General features: G+C 44.5%; 1 protein-coding gene across 3 annotated transcripts in view; it reads left to right on the forward strand.

The window, feature by feature from the left end:
- The first annotated feature begins 406 nt into the window (after positions 1-406).
- The window catches only part of LOC147903464 (uncharacterized), a 42,794-nt gene continuing 20,965 nt past the window's right edge, over positions 407-22,235 (forward strand). For 2 of the 3 annotated variants that reach the window (XR_015543712.1, XM_087399110.1), the window contains exons 1-3: positions 407-579; positions 671-2,897; positions 17,409-17,522. Coding sequence is in view for 2 of the 3 variants with exons in the window: in XM_087399110.1 (XP_087255236.1) it covers positions 942-2,897; positions 17,409-17,522 (2,070 nt within the window). In the remaining variant the exon portion in view is untranslated. The remainder of the gene's footprint in view (positions 580-670; positions 2,898-17,408; positions 17,523-22,235) is intronic. The other variant, XM_087399120.1, reaches the window with a different exon arrangement.

A 22,235-nucleotide genomic window follows, 5' to 3' on the forward strand; every position in this document is an offset into this window, starting at 1 on the left:
AGCTCCAGCTCATCAGCATCTTGAAATTTCAGGATTCTGGTCCAGCCTTGTCTCCTCATTGGCCCAAAAAGTCTACTGGCTATGTGACAGCCTGCAACCTGCATTAAGTTGCATTAAAGAAGACCTTCAAACCTTCACGGGGTTGCATTTCTGGAAATGCTGGCTGGGCAGCAGCCTACTAAAGATTGTAGCAGTAGAACCAATGCAGGGAGGTCCTCTAAGGATGCCTATGGGATTAACACCTACGAACGTTTGCCTTTGAGTCCAAGTTTCAAGAACACTTGAACCTCGAGGCGCAACTGGAGCAAGAGCTTGGGCATGTTGTGGCGCGAAAAGCGTGGTAGGATCCTGAGTGGACCATTCCTAGTGGGAAAGCCATCAAGGAGACGTTCCGAGGAGTAAAGGTCGCCGGGAGACAATTTTCTGCAAACTTGGTTGTCGTTTGAATTTGTTGCCCTTTCTCAGTCTTTTCCAGTCCGTCGTTCGAGGATCTTGATCAGCCTGCTCCACCGCCAATCAATCACGTCTCTCGCCATCGATTTCTGCTCTTGCTCCGATCATTCTCTCGATTTTGGCGTCGTAAGTCGCTCTCTGTTTCAACATTTCATGCCATCTTGTGATTTTTGTTTCGACCTGCACCTATATTTGGGATTACGCCCTTTGCCAGCAGCTTCCCAGGTCTGGAGACTCAGGATATCTCGGAGAGAGATGACTCTAGGCGGTAAACTCATCCAGTTGCCTCGTGCTTGTAATTGGGAGAAGCTGGCGCGCCAAAATCCCAAACTTAGGCCTTATAAAGGGGGTGGAGTGATTCGCCAGGGAACCGCAAATCCGATGCGTCCTGAATGTGATTGTGTATTCACTTCCATAGAATCGGATTGTTTGAGCCCGCGGCCACTGGAAGCATCCATGTCGGGTGGATCTGATTTTAGCCTGTAAAGATGGAAGCTGATAGTGCTGAGATGTCTGGCAGTGAATTTGAGGGAATTGAGAAGCTCGTTATGGCGCATGAAGTCGAGCTTGGCACCAAGAAGAATGACCAGGAAGATGGAGACAACGTGGCTAGCATGCAGCATCACGGAGTAAGGGAAACCTCCATTTCCACGGATGTAGTCACGGTCACACCGGCAATTTCCCCGCCTTGTTATCTACAGGGTGGTCTCTCGAAGGGAGCAGGGTGCCCCGTTGAAGGTGACAAAGCTAAGATTTCAGGTGAAGTGGTCCCCGTCAGTGAAGAGCATGTTCTGGTTTCGAAAACAGAAATCGATCAAGATGCCAAGAACGCAGCCCCGGAGACTAGTGGATTAAGAATTGCCACTGCGGATGAAGAGATTGATGCCCCCGACGCAGAGTGCAGCGCTTTAGCCCATGCTGAAGAACCAGGGTTACGGACTTTCACGCAGGACGGGATCGTGGTGCCAACAGCTGTTGTGGCATTGGAAACTACAGCCCTTATCCATGATGAACAACGCAACCATCACGTTGAAGGGACAGAAGAAAGTTTCGATTTTGTCTCAAAAGATGATAATGCAGGTTGGAAAGCCGAGCAAGAGACATGCAAAGTCAATGATGAAGGATGGAAAGAGGTCCTGGACAATGCTTCTAAACTTTCACGAGAGGATTCACATACTCCAGATAGCCATACGGACTCAAAAACCAAGGAAGAATCCTCCAGTCATGAAGGCGAGGTTTCTTTATCAGAGAACATCAGCCTAACTTGTCAAATGAAGGAGGGGACCGATGATGAGGAAGGCGTTGTCAGGACAATGGGTGGAACTTTGGTATCAGGAGTCTGTCCGGAAGCTGAGAAAGACGCTTGCTCTGTTTTGACCTTTGACGACGTTTCTAATGTTGCATGTTGCGAAATAGAGGAGTCTGGAATTGAATTTGAGGCCACCGAAACTAATAGTGTTCATTCTGCAAAGTTGACGGAGAGTGCAAAGACCGCTCAATTCCTCCCTGAACAGGATGCAGATGTTGCAGAGATTTCTGATGGAGAGGTCTCTTTAGAATCCAGCAGCTTGCCTTCTGAAGTCGCAGATGCAGTGATTAGGACTGAGGATGATGGGAGGAATGGTAAGAGCAACGAATGCAAGATCAATGAAATCAGTGATCCTGTGGTGTCAGGAGTTCATATGGAAACTGACGAAGACGGCCATTCTACTAAGGGGGTAGAAGCTTGTAACGTTGCATGCATTGAAAAAACACGCTTTGGAATTGACTTTGGGACCTCTGACGACCCGTCAGGTGGTTATACAGTTGTGAAGGAGGCTTCCCAAAAGCTACTCCATTCAGAAATGGAAGGGGTATCAGAAAAAGAGACCGTGTTTAATACTTCGGAAGTGGTTGCTAATGTTGAAAACAGTGCAGAGACAGGTGAGGACTCACATCTCAGTCACTCTGCTCAAAACACAAGTGGTCAGGCCATTATTTTACAGGAGTTCCAGAATAGAGAAGAATGTGACACGTTCATTGATGAGATTCCCTGTCTGACTGTGAAGCAAGAAGCAGCCATGTTAGGAGAAGAGGATGATTGTATAGCGGAACATCCTACAGCAGGCGCATCCTACGGCAACTCTCTGCTGGCTCCTTTAAGCGCCGATAAATCCCAGATTCCAGATGGCTTAGAGAAGCAACAGTTGCAACCAGGAAGCTGCGCTGCAAGCAGTGAGCAGCAACTCTGTCAGGTATTAAGTTATGACAAAAGTGGAGGCAGCAGTATGGATAGCACTGCTGCAAGTGGACAGAAGCTATGTGAGACTGAGGGCCAGCCTGCTTTTGAGGATGCAAACAATAGTTGCAGTGCAAACTGTGCCAGCAGCCCTGTTCATATTCAACCTTCTACTCAGCAACGGAAGAAGAGGATAGATCTAAGTCACCAGTTTGTACGAGAAATTGTGAGTTGGATGAAAAGTAAGAATAGGAAGTGTGAATTCAACTTTGAACTGCATGCGTTTAATATTGTAGGCTGTAATGTGAAGTTGAGATATTGTTCATGGCCAGATGTAGGCATAGGTCAATTATGGATGGCTATGTTGTTGTTCCTCAAAATTATGTAGTGGCTGGAAAATACACAGATTTCTTAGAGAGCTTATACAGGTAGAAGGACCTTGGAGGCTGAATTTCTTAGTCCTACTTTGTCGATAGACAGAGCACAGAGAGTAGATAGCTCCCACCAGATATTGATCAGATTTTGCAGAGTATAATTTAACTCTAGTGGCTTGAGAATCAGTTATCCTGCATACAACTTGTAGGAGCTGTATAAGGGTCTACGCCATTGTAGTTAGTACCTGTAATTGATTTTCATTCATTATGAAAATCTCAAGAATGAATCTACAAGCTCTTACTTGCGGAGGTTTCACTCTTCTGTTATGAGCTAACAAGTCGTCTCTGTTTTTGAGTTGATTCTGGAATTTTTCAAAACAGTTTTTCATAGCCTGATTTCCACTTGCGACTGTATGCATTTGTGTTCTTATTTTCTTCAAAACACACTTGAAGCACCGGCATGAGCGGCCATTTCTTGCTTCAATTACCGTACCATCCTCCAACTGAAGCTATCCTTCCAGGCTGTAATGGGCTTTGCTGTGTTTCACATGGTCCGTCTCCTTATTCTATGCAGGCATTGACGCCTTGGATCATCCCTCTAACTCTCCAAATAGCATTGGAAACATAGGCTTATGAACGTTACACCTGGTGTACACACCAGGTACACCCCCTACCATCACTAAGTGTCAAATTCAAAGATGTCAGAAGTTCAACACAACGAAACCCCATGTCTGAGTAAAGAAGCAAGATGCACAGTTCTGTAAAGAAGCTTAGCAAGTCCTCCTAGTTGGTGTACGGATCTTATACCACAGTATTAATGGTTGATTAGGAGGATGGTGATGGAATTAAGAGTGGAAGCATTTTGATGAGATAATGTAGGACAGATGAACTCATCTCAGCCTATTGAGGTTTGGAGCGAGTGTATGGACTCATGGGTTGATTTTTGCTTTAAATAGGCTAAAACTTGGGTTTCAATGAATTTGCCTAATTTTTGTGCCTGCCAAAAGATGATATTTCCGTGGCAGCAGAAAAGGCCACACTGGTAGCATCTTATCATTTGCTTTTGGTTGGTTGCTGACAGTAATTCAGGAACTCACACATGTAAAGAGTCTGATTTACTGTTTTTAGACAGATGCAATAACACATTGTCATTTGGAGCATGTATGCACCCCAAGAGCTCGTATGAAATTGTCCATGTAGATTCCATTCACCTATATTAGATTTCATGAAGCTTACAATCTCAGACTATATGAAAGAGTACAGTTTCTGTATAGCTGTGTGACTGTTTGGGGTGACTTATCTCCTTGTGACTGATGTTGTCACCATACCTTCTTGTCTGTGCAAAGAAAACAGACATGTGGCTCTGAATTGTATGATTTGAAGACGTACTTATTGCTATTGAAATAATGTATAGCTCTAAATTGGACTGGTTTGAAGATGTACTAATTGTTCTTGAAATAAGGTATAGCTGACACCAGTACATTATGCGAACAACTTATGAGATAATATAGGTCAGTGATCATGTATATTTCCTAAGGAACTTCTAGTTGGTCTCGTGCCAAAAGAGGCATTTTAAGGTTATATTGGTGTGACATCTTGAATGTGTCGTGGGCGACCTTCTACACTGGGAAGCAATGTGGCACATAAATTTAGGTGCAGATGGTGCAGTCATGTAAAAAAGTCCTCTTTAAATCTAGCATGTCATTCCTGGGAAGCTGTTGTGTTGTTTCTAAAAAACCAACAGTCATTGCGCTTAGCATTGATTATGTCGTGGACAGAACCAGGTCACCATGTTTATCATTTGCTGGTATTACCCCCTCCACATATGGATGGTTTATCAGTTCCCATGAACAAACTGTAAATTCTGCACTGGGTAGCATCAGTTCAGGATCATACCTGAAAATAATTCTACAAATCTATTTAGGACATGTTTTTGACATTGGGTCTGGGCTACATGTACCAAAGATCTTGCAACATTCTCGACCTCTAATTAAAAATAGAAGAATCTTTGGACCTCTTTCGTGCGGTAAGGATGGTACTGAGAAAAATTGAAGGCATTCTTGATTCCTAGGTGCCAATAGTCGACTATATTTAAAGCCCCCTCTAAAAGAACAAGTTGATTTAGTAATCAAAGAGGACAAAGAAAGAGAAGCTAATGCATTGAAATCAGGGTAGGGGGACTACCTAAGGATTGGTATCAAGCGGAAGCGATATTCGATGAAAGCTATGAAGAGATAAAGACATCAACACGAAGCATTGAGAGGCCAGAGGATGACTTGATTAGAATCCATTTAGATGGTAGTCCTGCAATACTCACTCTTGCAAACAAGAGCTAGTTGAGTTCATATTCTCAGACAGTGTAGATAGCAGGAAAACTCACTATATTCCAACTCAGGCAAAAGGCCACAGAGTTAGCAAAGGTGAATGCAGCTAGAAAGGAGGGTAAGTGGGCTGTTTACTCTGAAGGCAAGGGAGTTCAAATCGAAACCTGAAGACTCTCAGTCTATAACTGATCTAAGTAAGTAGGCTTTGGGAGTGGATGCTTAATTTAGTGGCTTCACTCTTCAGTTTTTCTCTAGTATCTTTTTTTTTTAGTCTTTGGTTTTCTGCAGACTATAACATACTCTCTCTCTCTCTCTCTCTCTCTTTCTCTCTCTCTCTCTCTCTCTCTCCTCGCTCCCCCCCCCTTCCCTTTTCTGCCTGTTGCTATATTTTTTTCATCTGCCACGACTGTATGCATTATTTCTAAGCTGGGAGATGAGTATTTTCTCCCTTTTTGTTTTTTTACCTTCTATTGGCTTTAAATTTACATCTTCGCTCGATGCATTATGCACCTTGTTTCCATGGCGTTTGAGTGAATCATGATTTCTGGAGTGCATCCATAGTGGTAATGTACCACTGTCTTGGACTTCCAGTTTCAAAAATAACAAATGAGGTTCATATTGGCACCCAGGTCACGGTAGATGCTGTTTTAGAGAGAACTTAGTGGCCTTTGAGAGTAAGTAGCTTGATAATGTTGGAATAAGGGCCCTTAGTGTGGTCCTAAACTCCTTATGGTACCATGGACAAATAAAAGAAAGGGGTCTAAGTGGCCCTTGGCACGCGCAGGTGACACGTGGATATGTAGGGTAAAAGAAATCCCATAAGCATGGGATAATCACAGGAATCTTGGGATATAAAGAAGGGTTTGAGACTTTCCCCATAATCCCAGCTGGTTCTTTTTGGGATGTGGGGAGATATGCGTGGCTAGGAGGCGGGGGAGTGGGACCCCCCGTACTCGGCGCTTCTTTGGACGCGTGGCAGCCATGCAGAGGCTGCCCTACAGATAAAGCTGATCTAAATTATCTGACTTATGACATGTTACTACAATTTACTTTTTCAAGTGTATATGCATCACTAGACTGAACGGTATGTTTACTTCGCATTTTGAACTCAATGGCCGGAGAGGCTAGTGGGCTCAAATACTTATGGACAGTAGATAGATATCTAAAAGGCAGTTGTGATGAAGGTTAACATGCATAATCTTGAGATATAGAATCTGCACATGCTCACTAGTCATGAATAAACATGGCATAAACATCCATTCATAGAGGCAGTATAAGGCTGAAGTACTCCACAAATCTGGTGGACTGCTCCAAGCTAGGGGTTTCCCACATGAATCTTCACAGCTTATGGCTGAAGACTGCAGGCTAGTACAACGCGGAAGGCTTGCTTGCTTAAGATTATCAATGGGGAGAAGTGGCCCTCATTATCTAGCCTCGGTCCCCCTTTTCTAGGCTGACCTTGCTGCCCCTATAGGCAGACTTTAGGTCAGCTGTCTTGCTGTCGTAAAAGGACAGCCTGGCTGGGGGCAAACTGCTTGCATAACTCTGGGGTCGTCTTAGGAATGTGTGGCCGCCAGTTTTGGCTACATGCTTATCTGTATGGATGCCTTTACTAGGTTTTCCATCCTTGTGTTGTCGTGAAGATCGAGGTGGAGATGATAGTACACAATGGTGGTCTAGTTATGCTATTACATTCGTATGGTAGAGGATGACAGAGCGGTTACTGTATTGTCTTTTTATCATTTAAAATGTTTCATGTGACACATTTATGCTTGTTGGATGCTATAAGGAGGAAGCTCTCAAAAGGGCAATGAAAGGTCTAGAGAACTTGGATGAGAAGCACTACAGGAGAGGTTATCTTTCAGCACATCCACGGGTCCTGAGAATGGGTTGAGGATGGGAGAGCTTGTTGAGCAAGAGGTTCCATCCATTGTATGGACATCTTGTGCCTCACATTGCGCCTGGACCTCCTCATGGAGGACATTGGAAAGCTTCTGTGGATTGCTACTGTCATGCAAGATACTAGTACCATTACATCCTCCTTTAAGAAGAAGCGGAAGGCATTGGCTATTTCCAGAGAGCATAACACTTTTGATATCATTCGGCCGTCCAAGACATGCTTCGCGTATATGCACATGATATGGGAGAGTCTTCTTGCCATAGACACTTGTGTTAGAGATGTATTTGGAGTGGAATGACTCTCCTCGGCCAGAGAGCATGGCAGCTCAAAGGATGTGCTTGGACCATATATGTTGGAGTGATATGCAAGCCTTAGTGAAAGCCTTTCATCCTGTCTTGCGTATAGCTGATATGGAGGGGAGCATATATTAGTCTTGTTACACACTTTATGGATTAGTTCCGAGCCTCCCTAGAAGCATGCGAAGCGCTGGCACCTTTGAGTTAAGCGTTTCATGATTTTGCCTTATATTATAAACTACTGGTACTAATTTATACAATGTAAATCGTAATATGTCTTTACTAGTAATTGAGAATTCTTGGATCTTACATAATTGCGACATTGTGACTTGTCAATATTGAATTGACAATGTTGGCTGCACAAATAAATTGAGATTAGATGGATGTGAATGCAAAGGCCTATCCATGGCGTGCAAAGATGTTGCATTCATTGTTCAAGTCTCGAGATGTGTTAAATAAGACCACATTACTTGCAGATAAAGATGCATATTTTCCAAGGTCTACACTGAGGACATGCGATTCGAGCATCAGACTCAGAGTATAGCAGGACTTTGATGTGGCTGTAGTAAGCCATAATATGATAGTGAGGGCGATAGTATCATAGAAGACGATTTTAGATTTGATGAGGATGAGTCGTGAGTCATGAATCTACTATCTATTTATTACTTGGCACTATTTATTTTTCAGTTTGACACACTATTTTCAGACGTGAGTCTGAGACATGCAAGTTCTAATATGTGTATATGTGTGTGTATACATACATACATACATACATACATACATACATACATATGTATGTATGTATGGATATATGTATCCATGTATACATGCATACGTGCGTGCTGACACACACACACACACACACACACACTTTTTTTTTTTTGGGGTGAAATCTTTGATTGATTATATTATATGAGTAGCAACCTCAAAACAAGGTGCTACAATTACATCAACTGAAAATTTCAGTATATGCGAAAAAGACCTCATGATCTATGCAGCGGGTCTGCAAGCAATCAAAGAAAGATTGCTGCAGAGAACGCCTAAAAAAGCTAAACAGAGAGAAAGTAGGATCACCAAAGACTTTACAATTCCTATATGTCCATAAAGTCCATAGTGCCCAGTAACGAACCCAAATGAAGAAAAGATGAAACTCCGGTTTGGATGGATGAAACCCAAATAGCCAGAAGAACTTCCCAAACGGAACAGATGGGAATTTCGCTCGCAGGCGTTGTCGAAGCAGATTAAAAACCTCACGAGAGCAATGCCAAAACAAGTGAGGCACAGTCTCTGAAGAAGCATAACATCTGTGGCAAAGTGCAAGAGCAATGTGTCGATGAGCTAATAGTTGTCCAGATGGAAACACTCCCAAAAGAACTTGCCAAAAGAAAACCTGTTGCCGAAGCGGTACTTTATAGGCCCAAAGTTGCTATAATCTTTTCCTCCACCACTTGGCTGGACGATGCATTCGCCAAACAAAATCACCTCTCTCTGAAAGCCAAGGTTGAGGCGAAAGGATTTTATACAATGTAGGTACAGTAATCTTAGATAGCCTCAAAGGATGAGAAGAGGACCCTGGAGAAGTCAAAGTCCAATCTTCCAGCTGGCGGTCCTGGAGTTCCAAAGGAGGAATCGGAACAAAAGGCGAAAGCATAGAAGTAATTTGTCGCCACAAAGGACGATAATGAGAGCCCAATGCATATGTAGTGGCTGCTAGAGAAAAGGGAAGCACAGTACCAGCATCATCTATAACATTAGCAATCGAGGTGATGCCTTTAAACGAGACAAAGTAGGAACGTCAGGTTCCTGTAAAGCCAAGGGAGGCTGAAAGACTTTCGACCATTGAATGCTTTCAGCTCTCAAAGAATTCCCAAGCAAAGATTGCCGTCCATTCCATTCCAGATGAGAGAGAACATGCTTTTAGTCAAGAAGCAAGCGGGAGACAAAAGGGCAGCCAGGCAAAGTGCCATCAGTGCAGCCAAAAAAGAAATCCCATTGATCAAGTTGCCAATGACCAAACACATAAATACTGATATGAGTGACCAGAGTCCTAATCATAAGAGCCCAAGGCTGATCACCTTGCAGAAATTGCAACAACATTTTCCCCCTGTAGGCAAGAATATGCACATGAATATCCGTGATGTGCAATCCACCATGCATCTTGGGAGAACAAATGTGATGCATCGAAAGCAGCTTGAGACTTTTTCTGCCATGTTTGGATCGCCAGAAGATTTCCATAAAGAGAGACATGAAAGATGTAAGATTTGCCTTAGTGAACATGATCAATGGCAAGTAAAATTGAATACATGCCACAAGGGTGGACTGCACAATTTGAAGACGAACGTGCAAAGGCCAGGTTGCCAGTTTCCAATACTTAAGCTTTTTTCGAAGCTTAGCCAAAACCCAATCAGTTTGTTGTCGACGAGTGAGTTCCCACCCCAAAGGGTAACCAAGATGACGAACAAACTGAGTGGGTGGAATGATATCCCGGGGCCATAATAGACTATGCTAATCTTTGGAATGCAAAGGGAGCAGCTTAGACTTCTGAAAATTAACACGAAGACCAGCTGCCAAACCATAAACAGAGAGGGCCTGCATCAAGGCACCAAGATCATGGGACGTATTCTTCGGGGTAAAGAAAGAATCATCAGCATAAGCTTGAGCAACCATGCTGCGATTAGCATCCAATTCCAAGCCATGACGTGATCTTGTAGCCACAAGATGATCAATATATTGCAGCATAGGATGAGTAGCAATGGCATACAGTAAAGCACTGAGAGGGCATCCTTGGCGGACCGAATAACGAAGAGTCCACTCATCAGAGATATCGCCAGAAAGAATGCAAGCCGCATTGCTATCTTTGTAAAGCCAGTAAATAACCTGCTGCATTTTTGGTCCAGACCCCAAAGCTCGCATAGTTTGCGAGATGAAATCCCATTGAACTGTGTCAAAGGCTTTTGCAATATTTACTTGCAAGAGTAGAACATCCTGCTGCGTGTATTTGGCATATTCAATCCCAATATAATCATTGGCAATGTTATCTGTGATATGGCGACGTGGAACAAAGCCATATTGGGAGGGATGCAACCCATCATGCAAATAACCTTCAATCCAATCAACCATCATTTTGGCAATGATCTTGTAAATGACTGGCATGAGCGTTATTGGCCTCCAATCAGCAAGTGAATCACATAGCTGCTTCTTTGGAATCAGCTTGAGAAGATCCTTTTTCCATGACACAGGCATCTGTTGATTTTGCCATGCTGTATTTACCATTTGCAGCAAGGTGAATTTAAGAAGATTCCAGAATGCAAGAAAGAATTCAACAGTGAGACCATCCCATCTTGGAGATTTCCATCTGCCACAGGATCTCAGTGCATCAGACAATTCCCTTTCAATCAATGAAGGGATGTTCAAGTTCCAAAGCCTGATCATCAGACATAATTGGATGAACATGTTGCAAAAGAAGCTGACGTGCAGACACGACCCGAGGAGAAACAGTATCCACATGCCCAAAATGAGTGGAGAAGTGCTGCACACATAAATCAGCAAGCTCTGAACGAGATGTTGACCAAGAACCATCAGGCATCCTGATCCGACAGTTATTGGCAGCCTGTCTTTTGTAGTGTAAACTCTTAAAGAATTGCTTGGAAGAGCAGCCTTTATCCAAAAAAGCCCGTTGTCTGGATCAGGTTTCCCATTTAGCAAGCTTTCTGCGATCATTGGATTGAAGAGAGAATTGAGCCTGACATAAGAGCATGCTTTCCTTTGAAGACAAAGGGCAAAGATGAGCAAGCTTAGTCAAAATCTGACAAGTAAATTTGGCATGTGCTACAGTCTCCCTTGTGGCTTGCATATAGGATTTGCCATAATCCTGAATAACTGCTTGCATCCGAGCAACAAAAGCCTGCCAGGCATAATCCAAACCAATGTGTATCTGACAAGAGAGAGACTGAATAGCATCAGAGACCAAGGCTTTAAAGTCAGCATGCTCCAGGTAACTATTATTAATCAGCAAAAGCCTTCGGCAAGGCAATTTGTCAGTGGGAAATTCATGTAAGGAAAGCCTCAACCAAAGAGGAGCATGATCCAAATGTGTGAAAGTATGATCAACCCAAATTTGACAAGTAAAGGCATCACAATGCTGTGGATCAACCTGATACCATCTGTCCAAGCGTGCCCGATAAGAGGATTGAGCATTATGCTGAAAGGTGTAGCCCGGAAACATGGGCTGTAATTCCTTCCAGAGATCAACCAGGTGCAACTGAAGCAAAAAGTCAGACCATGCCTGTGTTTCAGAAGCCAACATATGAGTGTGGCCTGAGGTGTTGTCACCTGATTGAAAGGCATTATTAAAGTCACCACAAATGAAGGCATGTTGTCGCCATGGATAGCTATGCATGGCAGCCCAGATCAAAGCTCTATCACGAGAAGATTGGGGGGCATAAACCGATGCAAATTCAAAAATTTTCCCTTGAACAAGGCATTGAACAATAATCCATCTACCATGGCGATCATTGAGAGCCACAACAGGTTGAAGGTCGTGCTTTACCCAAAAAGCCACACTAGAAAAGGAGTGCTCTCCAGCATAGAAGATATCATAACCAGCAAAATGGCCTATTCGATCAGCATACATATGCTGATTATGCTCTTGCAGAGCACCTATATCAGGCTGCAATTGCTTGAAATATATCCAGACCAGTTTCCATTTGCGACCATCACACATTCCTTGTACATTGAGAGTAACACACTTCAGATGATCAAGCATATTTATAGTTATGGGACAGGTATGTACAGCAACTAACGGGCTGTCTACGTCTGCATTTCCACCTCAATGTCCGGGCCTCTACCTTGGGATGAAGCATCAGCCTGAGGAGAGGACAAAAGTGCAGCGCGCGCGCACACACACACATGTATGTATATGTATATGTAAGATTTATTTATTCATTTATTATTACCCTCCCCAAAGTCAGGGATGGGTAGGTGTTTGGTTGATGCAATCTTGAATTCCTTCCTTTACTGAAATGGATAACTTACTGCTGCATAAAAACCCAGAAAACTGAAGCTACCTTTCAATGCCCAATGATCGTGTGTGTCATGTGAAGAGACTTGTGGGATTGCTTCCACCACTTGCTGCAGATATTTACTTTGGATAGCAAGCACTGCTTGCTCTTGCTCGCTGTGTTACTTAAAACTTTACGTCAAGTTACTGTTTCCCATTGGGCCTTTTCTTACTTACCTTTCTCATAAAGAAACAACTAACCATAAGAGCTTGATATTTGACTTTGCATATTCGCATGACATGGTCACTCTCATAGATTGAGATAGTCCGTTGCTAGTGTGCCGGTGCTGGTGCCATACAAGCTGCACTAGGGTGTCGAGGTGAAGCCCAAGGACCTTAAAGACGCGATGGGCATTAGTGTTAGAAACTCACTGTGCCCACCTGTGAGCCCCCGATTTGAGGGGACAAGGGGCAGTGAGAGGTAGGAGGGCTGGGGAGAGAGAGACTCAGGCTGGCATCATAGGCAACCAGCACACGGGCTGGTTGCAGTCTGCAACAGCAGGAATAAAGGGGCTCTAGGCCTCACATAGAGGCACCAGGAGCAGCATTGACTGGCCGCCCAGGGCACCCTTAAATAGGGGCCTGTGGCTGGCCAAGTCGGCCAAACCAGGGCCACCGACCAGGGCCAACCCTGGTCGGTTTTCTAGGGCCCATGTGGTCGGCCACCAGACAGGGTACCGACCCTGCTGGTCGGTCAACTGAAGGGGCCTGGGCAGCGCCTATAAAAGGCCCACTCCTCCATTGGTTCCAGCATCCAGTGCAAGACTGAAAGCTCCTCTCCAAGGCTGTGTTCAGCACTCAGATCTGGAGCAGTTGGTGAGAGAGAGAGTCCATCAATATTCTCCAGCATTTTGCTATGTTTTGTACTGCTCCCTTGGAGCTATTTTTCTGCCCACCATCGGGTGGATGAATATACTCTCTCTCTCTCTCTCTTTCCGTCATATTTATTTCTGAGTGAGTGTTTGTTGCATCTGTGATCATCTATCTGAGTTGAGTGTGTGTAAGAGTTGGAGAGATCTTGGGTGGAGGTTTGAGTGATTCATTCCCTTTTATTTTCTAACATGGTATCAGATCCATAGGCTCTCAACTCTTCATCATCGAAGTACTCTCTGAAGGAAGGAGTCCCTTGGCAGAAAGGCGATCTTGTTTTCAGCTCAGGCTAGCACGGGAGGTCAGTACATCCTTTTTGCTTCAGTTTTTCAGTTTGCTATTCACCGAGATGGATCAGCGTTCAGAAGCCTCTACACCCATCGCTCGTCCTTCCTCCTCCTCCAGTCATCTTCCTTCTTCATTCATTCCCAATTTTGGTGAAGCTGGAAAGCTCGATGGGACGAACTATCCAATTTGGAAAGTCAAGATCCGAAGCCATCTGGTGGCACGGAAGCTATGGAAGATAGTGATTGGTACTGAGATGAAGCCGGAGGACATTGTGGACAAAAGAGGTGATGTTTTATTTGAAGTAGATGCGGATGAACTCAGTGCATGGGAGGAGAGGGATGCTCAAGCCTTAGAAATGCTAATTGGCACGACAGCGGATGCTGTGATTCCTCATATCTAGTTGGCAGAGATGTCTTCAGAGGCGTGGGCCATACTGAAGGAGCTGTATGAAACCGATAATACAGCCCGTATCATTACTCTTCAGCATCAACTTTATAATCTTGATATGAATGTGGGTGATAGTGTGCATGACCATCTGACAAAGGTGAAAGTCGTGCGGGACTAGCTCGCAGCGGTTGGTCAGAAGGTGGACTCGAGTCAATTGGCGTTGCTCACACTCCACAAGTTGCCACAGAGTTTCAAAAGTTTTGTGACTACGGTCACTGCGGGTCAACGGACTAAGCCAATCACTTTTGAGGAGCTTGGCTCACTTCTGCTTCAGGAGGAGGCTCGAGAGAAACTCTTTATGCAAACCGATGAGAAGGCATTAGTGGCCAAAGACGAGCTAAGAAAAGGCAAGCCAAATGAGTTCAAGAAGTCAGAGGACGCTGACCGAAAGAAGAAAATGAAGTGCTTTTACTGTGAAAAGCTTGGCCACTCCGCCAAAGAATGCCGAAAGAAGAAGGCAGATCAGAAGCGGAAGAGAGAAGCTAGGAACAAAGAAGAGCCTAAGAATGATTCAGCCAATGTGACGACTGGGCAGTTGTTTTTAATCGGTGAACATTGTTCAGCGTATGTAGTCAGTGAAGGAAAAGAGGGTTGGTATGTTGACAGCGGTGCTTCAAAGCACATGTCTAACAGAAAGACTTGGTTCAAAACCATGGAAAGTATACACCCGGATTCCAAAGTTTCTGTCGGGGATAGCCGGACATGTCCTATGAAGGGCATTGGTAGCATTCCTTTCATTACGACCGCAGGTGAGGAGAAGGATATCTCTAGAGTACTTTATGTACCCAACCTTTGCAAGAACTTACTATTTGTAAGTCAGATGGACAAGAACAACATGTCAGTTCTCTTTGAAGACGGCAAGGTCATCGTGACATCCAAAGCAAATGGATAGATGGTGGCCCAAGGAGTTAAAGAAAATGGACTGTACCGCCTCAGTGCAATGTTGGTTCATGAAGACAACGGAAAGTCCAAGCTTTGGCATGAGCGCTTCAGTGCCGTCAGCTATGGAACCTTGGCTGAAATGTCAAAATTGAAGATGGTGGATGGACTTCCACCTATTACAGGCAATGCTGGTGTCTGTAGGGCTTGTCTAGAAGGCAAGCAGCACAGGGACAAGTTCCCACAAGAGGCCTCGTTTCGGGCCAGCAAACCACTTGAGTTGGTTCATGCCGACATTTGTGGCCCAATGTCTACAGCATCATGGGCAGGATCCAGGTACTCATTTCTCTTTGTGGATGATTTCAGTAGAATGACCTGGGTGTATTGTTTGGCTAAAAAGTCACAAGCTTTCGAGAAGTTCAAGGACTGGAAGGCTAGAGTTGAAAAGGAGACAGGGGTGGATGTCAAGACGTTTTGTATAGACAAGGGGGGAGAATTCACCTCAAATGAGTTTAACACATTTTGTCGCAAGCATGGGATCAAGCGACAACTCACCACAGCACATACTTCTCAGCAAAACGGGGTAGTCGAGAGGAAGCATAGAACCACCACGGAGACATGGCTTGCTATGCTCCGAGGGAGGAACCTTTCTAAAGCCTATTGGAGTGAAGCTATCAATACAGCCGTACACATTCTCAACAGGACCCAGACGAAGGCCGTTAAGGACAAGACTCCATATGAGGCATTTTATGGTAAGAAGCCCTCTATCACTCATCTTCGCATTTTTGGTTCTAACGCATGGGTGCATGTGCACAAGGAAGAAAGGACCAAGCTTGATTCTCGGAGCAGAAAATGTATCTTTGTTGGGTATAGCGAAGAATCCAAGGCCTATCGACTCTTCGACCTAGTAAAGAAGCAGATCCTTATCAGTCGGGATGTCATCTTCGAAGAAAAGGAATCTGAACCCTAGGAGGAGCCTCAGATAGAGGAGGAGGAGATTGTTCAACCCCCGAACCCACCCCGCCCCAGGTTGACCATTCAAGAGGTGAAGAAATCGGAAGCTGATGTTCCACAAGGTACTGAGGAAGCGCTGGATGTTCCAGAAGCAGTTCCAGTTCCTCCTCCCACTGAGAAGGTACCTACGGACATTGGAAGACTCTCGAGTCACCGAAATACCTGAGAGTAGCAGTTCCGGATTGCGACGGTCCCAACGTCTTCAGAAGACCCCATAGGTGAATTTTGCATTGGTGGCTCAGCTTGAAGAGCCAAGGACCTTCGAGGAGGCGAAGGACAATCCAGAATGGTAGGCTGCCATGCAGGCAGAGATGGATGCTATCCTGAAGAACAATACCTGGGACTTAGTGGCCAGGCCTCCGCGACGGAAAGTCATCGGCACTAAGTGGGTATACAAACTTAAACACAAATCAGATGGCAGCTTGGATAAGTATAAAGCAAGGTTAGTGGTCAAAGGTTTTGCTCAAACTGAAGGCATGGATTTTGATGAAACTTTTGCTCCCATAGCTCGCATGGTTACTATCCGGACAGTGATTGCCCTTGCTGCCCAATTCCAGTGGCCTATTTTTCAAATGGACGTGAAGTCCGCATTCCTTAGTGGAACCCTGGAGGAGGAGGTATATGTGGAGCAACCACCGGGATTTCAAGATCCAGGGTCCCCATTAAAGGTCTGTAGGTTGAAGAAGGCGTTATACGGGCTGAAACAGGCCCCAAGAGCTTGGTACCAAAGGATTGATGTATTCTTTCAGAAGATAGGGCTAAGTCGGAGTCCTTCTGAGGCAAACCTTTACTTGTTCATTGAGAAGGGGTTGCGATTGGTACTCATCCTCTATGTTGATGATCTTATCTTGACAGGTGACCATGTCAAGAAGATTTCTCAGGTCAAGGAGCTACTCATGTTTGAGTTTGAGATGATTGACCTTGGGTTATTACACTACTTCATCTAGATAGAAGTAAAGCAGGCCAAAGACAGGATCTTCATTTCACAGGAGAAATATTGCAGAGAGCTTCTGAAGAGGTTTCAGATGGAGGATTGCAGGATAGCAGTAACTCCCATGGAGGTCGGGCTCAAGCCATGGTGGAGTTGATGGGTTAAAACCTTATGGGTGACTATCACTAAGTTTAAAATATGCACTATTATGTATGCTTTTATGTGATGAATTTTTGCATGTTTTCAGATTCATTTAGCAGTTCATAAGCCTTTAATTGTGCTTCTTAGGCTTTAGTTTCAAGGAATTGTGGCAATATAATTGATTGTTTCTAACTCGACATTCCTATCATTTTAGGTAAGGATTCAACATGGTAGAGAACAATATGATCGAGAGCAACTTGAGAGGCAAGTTCAAGCTCAACAGGCTGCTAGTTTGGCAAATCGAGGGATAAAAGCTCTAGAAAGTTGGGTGAGTTTTTTCGTCTCTATATCCTTATAATAATTGAAGATTTCATTTTAAAATATTCCGGAGATAACCATTAGATTGCAATTTTCAAACATAATCGTATGAAATCAAAGGGAAAAATTCTGATAAGTGATAAGTTTTTTTGGGTTACAAAGGGAAGAAATTGGCACGAATGCTATAGAAAAGGGGGTAGGGGCAGATTAAAGGAAGAGGATAGAAGAGCGGGGGGGAGGAAGAATGAGGGAGAGAAGGAAGGAGAAGAGTAGGAGAGAGAGAGAGGAAGAGGTGGGAAGAGTGGAGAGAGAGAGAAAGAGAGATTGAGAGAGATTGATTGGGGAGAGAGAGAGTTGAGGCTGCAAGCAGGAGGAAGGAGGGAGAGAAGATAGGATTAGATGTCACATAAAAAATACAAAACGAGGGGTGGATGGGACTTATATAGTCCCTCCCCAATTACCACCTAAAGAACCACTAACATAGCCCTTTCCCCCCCTTCATTACAGCCATCCCTTCCCATAGAATCTTGCCCTCAAAATTACATGTACTCGCTGCTACGCAAGGGTGCTGGGACATCGAAATGATGCTGATCAGCCTGGTCAAAGATAGGGTTACTCCTGGACAATACTCTATGGCAGCCATGGCTGTTCATCCTCTGGAAGCCCTTTCCATCTTCTGGGGTACTCAATGTTTACTCTGTTGCGGAGTACTCGATACTTGAAAGACAGATATCTCGTATATTCATCCGCATACTTCTTCTGCTTGGCTTGGGCATCCTGCATAGCCAACTGCAGAAGGGCATCCATCCTTTCCAAATCATTCCGTGCTTGCTATTTTTTCACAACCATGTCTGCAAGAGAAAAGGGCATTCCAACCTTGCATCCGTACATTGCCTCAAACGGGCTCATGCCAATAGAAAGATGCCTATTTCTGTTGTAGCAAATTCAGAAAGTGCCAACCATATATCCCAACACTTCTGAGTATCGTGACAAAAGTGCCTCAAGTATTCCTCTGCCCATTTGTTCACCCTTTCTGACTGTCCATCTGTCTGAGGATGGTATGCAGCGCTAGGTGTGAGCAAAGTACCTTTGCTATAAATTTCTCTTGCTAAAAGTGACCCATAAATTTTGCAACCTTGAATTCATACAAGCTCCATTGTGTGTAGAAGGCCGTCTTGTGCTCACCTCCTCCTTTCACCCTGATTTGATGGTAGCCAGACCTCAAATCTATCTTTGTGAAAAACTGAGCACCCTTGAGGTCATCCAACAAGTCATCAATCTTGGGGATTGGAAATCAGTTCTTAATAGTGGCATTGTTGAGATCCCTGTAATCAATGCACATGCGGTATGATCCATCTTTCTTCTTCACTAGAAGCATTGGGGAGGCAAAAGGAAAGTGCTATGAGAGATCAGGGAATTCCCGCATCTGTACTGCCACTTCCTCCGGCTCAACTTTAGAAAGATGGTATGGGGCTTTGTTTATGGGCTTACTACCAGGCTCCAAAACAATGGCATGATCCACGTCCCTCTTGGGAGGCAATTGGAAATGCATATCAGCAAATATAGAGAGCAATTTCTGCATATCCGAGTTATCCACAAGGGGAATGCTTCCCTTCTTAGCTACAGACACATTCAGGGCATAGATGACATTCCCGTTCTTGAGCTCTCTGGCCAATTAAAATGACCTGTATTTTCGGGGACTGTCATGCCCTGTAATACCACTTGCTTACCCCTATGTGCAAAGCAGAGTGTTAAGGCATTCAAGCCCATGCTGAATTCTTCTAGAGATTTCATCCAATCACATCCCAAGACAACGCAAAAAGATCTCCTGCAAAATCATAGTTATCAGAGATCCTGATCCTCGCACCGTGGCAACACAGTCTACTGATCATATGCCGTCCGTTGGCCACTCTGCTCTCAGACCGTGGTCTATCTCTATAGCCACCTTCTACAAGGTCTTGGTGTTGATGAAGCTATGAGTGCTCCCACTGTCCACAAACATGTGAACAGTCCTGCCCTTGATTTCACCCTTTAATCTGATAGTCTCAGCACTCTTGGCACCCATCAATGTATAAGGGGAGATAGCATATAATGCTGGCTGAGCATCCCAATAAATCTCCTCAGCCACATGAGCATTCCCATCCGCATCATCCCATGTATGGAATCGCATGTCAAGATGATGCTCCACAAAAGAGGCTCTAGGGATAGGGTGTTGTCTACCACGGGGGGGGGGGGGCTGAATGTCAAATGCGTCACTAGCATGCATGTTTGTCAGTGAGGGGTAAGGGTGACTTTTGCTCACGGAACTTGCGCCAAAAATCTTTGGAGTTGCTACAGAACTGGTGCTGAGGGGTACTCAACCTATTTCTCTTCTTTGTATGGAAGAGTGCCCAAGTGCTCCAATTCTTGCCACATTGACCGGAATTGCTATCCTGAGAGAGCACTCACACTATACTATGTTGCATGATGCATCATGCATGTAGCTGAAACTTGTTGCTTGTTGAGAGACTCTCCAATCTTCTCCATGTACTCATATAAAAGACCAAGAGTGCTCCCCTCCATGTTTGTAATGCGCAAGACTGTGTAGATCAGATTGAGAGTTTTGATCAAATCCTCAACCTCTACCCACCAGTCCTCTCTCATGACAACACGAATAAAATCTCTTAAGAGCCTTAGGGCTCCCTCTCTCATCCCACTGCATCCACTCATATGAGTACACAGTGCGTACCAACTCCCTGCGAACTTGCAGGAGTCTCTCAAGCACAATAAACATATATGCAAATCTGGTGGTTGCAGGCTGCTGTAGCTCAAGATTGCTATAGGCCCGAAACATGCTCAAAAATTTTGGCCTCTTTTTCACAAATTTTACCATGCTTCGTGCAGTGCGAAAGATGGAATCAACCCATTGTATTTCACCTATGTTCTCGATCAATAAGTCGAGGCAATGTGATGCATAAGGGGTCCACACAATACTTAGAAACTCGTCCTCTAGCATAGAGCCCATAGACTTGCAATTGCTCCCATTGTCTATCACTACTTGCACAAGTGCTAGAGGAAAAGGCATCAGGAGGAGTACCACCTGCAGAAGGACCAGCAATAGAAGGAACCATTGTAGCATTGGCTGGCCTCAGATCAGTCCCAGAAACAATATTCCACAAATGCTTTGCAACAAGAATATGTTTCATGAGATAAGACCACATCGGATAGTTGGTGCCATCCAACTTATCATCTTCACGAAGAACTCCAAATAAATCTTGATTGTTCCCAACCATAGCAACTGTGATAACCTGTAAAAGACCTGAAAATCCAAAAGCCTCAAGGCTGTCACTGCAAAAAGGTGGCTGTCCCAAAAATGACAGCAAATATCTGCAAATTTCTGACCCAAATCAAAGGGCAAATGCAGATTTGACCCAAATGTGACTGTGATAGGCAATGTTCACTGCAAAAAACAGCAAATTTGGCAAAAGCCCCAAATTTATTGAGGGCAAATAGGCCAAAAAGAGGGCAAATTCAGAAAAGCCCCAAATTTTGCTGAAATTTTGCAAATGTGACCCAATGTTTGCAAATCTGACTCAATGTCCTGCAAATGTAACTGAATGTCTTGCAATCTGACCCAATGTACTGCAGTCTAAACAAGAAATTGCAGAACAAATCCCAAAACTCCAATTTCTTGCAAGAAATTGCAATTAAAAGAGGTGAAAGGAAATGAAAACCCCAAATTTTCCAATGTCCTGCAATAGCCCCAAAATTTTCCAATGTCCTGCAAAAGCCCCAAATCTGCAAATGTCTATAGATGACTGCAGTGAGACCAAGGACCTGTTTCCAACCAATGCTAAAAAAAGGTACAGAACCTATGGTGAATCTGTACGAAATACCCAGATGAAGCTGTACTGCTGACGACTGAAGGTACGTAGTACGGGAAGCTGGTATAGACTGTTGACGACTGAAGGTACGGTGAAAGTACCTTGTACTCCTACGCAGGTACAGTTGTATGGCATAGGTACCTTATACGGCGAAGGTACGAAACGGCGTACGGTACGAAAGTACGACGGATCTATCGTTGCACTGTACGTACGGTGAACTGCAGGTACGGGTGTACGACGGATGTACGGCGCGAAGTACGGAGCAGAGTACGGCGCCGACGGGTGTACGGCGTCCTTCGATGGATGTACGGCGACGATGCAGATCTGCTCACGTAAGGGCTGCACGACGCAGAAACTGTACGGAAGGTACGGATTGTACGATGCCTGCTTGTCGACCAGCAGGGCAGAAAAATCTCCAAAGAGCAATGGAGGCTTGGGGTTGAGGAGAGCTGGAAGGCTAGAGAAAAACCTGCTCTGATACCACTGTAGGTGCGAAACGAAGAGAGAAAGTGAGAGTGCAGGTACAGGACGAGTCGAAGAGAAGTCACGTCAAACTTAGATTGATAGATAAGGTTCCAACAAAGTACTTGTATCTAGGCCTAGGACTAAGTGTCCTAGGTGTCACATAGGACTAAGTGGCCTATGTGGCATAGAAGGCACTAACACTATAAGTGCCTACACTTATACCTACAAGGCACATACCATGGCCTATAGGTCATCACTAGAACCACCAAAAGATGGCCTACAATGTTCAGTAGCTCCTCCTCATTTCGACGAACGAAGTCTAGTTTCTTCCTCCGTACCAGTCTACGTTATTCACGTAGCGCATCTGGTGAGCTCGGAAGACTGTTTTTGGTTTC

Source organism: Dipteris shenzhenensis, chromosome 3 (assembly GCF_047967505.1).
Source record: "Dipteris shenzhenensis isolate YYH24624 ecotype China chromosome 3, Dip_SZ_1.0, whole genome shotgun sequence".
Taxonomy (NCBI): domain Eukaryota; kingdom Viridiplantae; phylum Streptophyta; class Polypodiopsida; order Gleicheniales; family Dipteridaceae; genus Dipteris; species Dipteris shenzhenensis.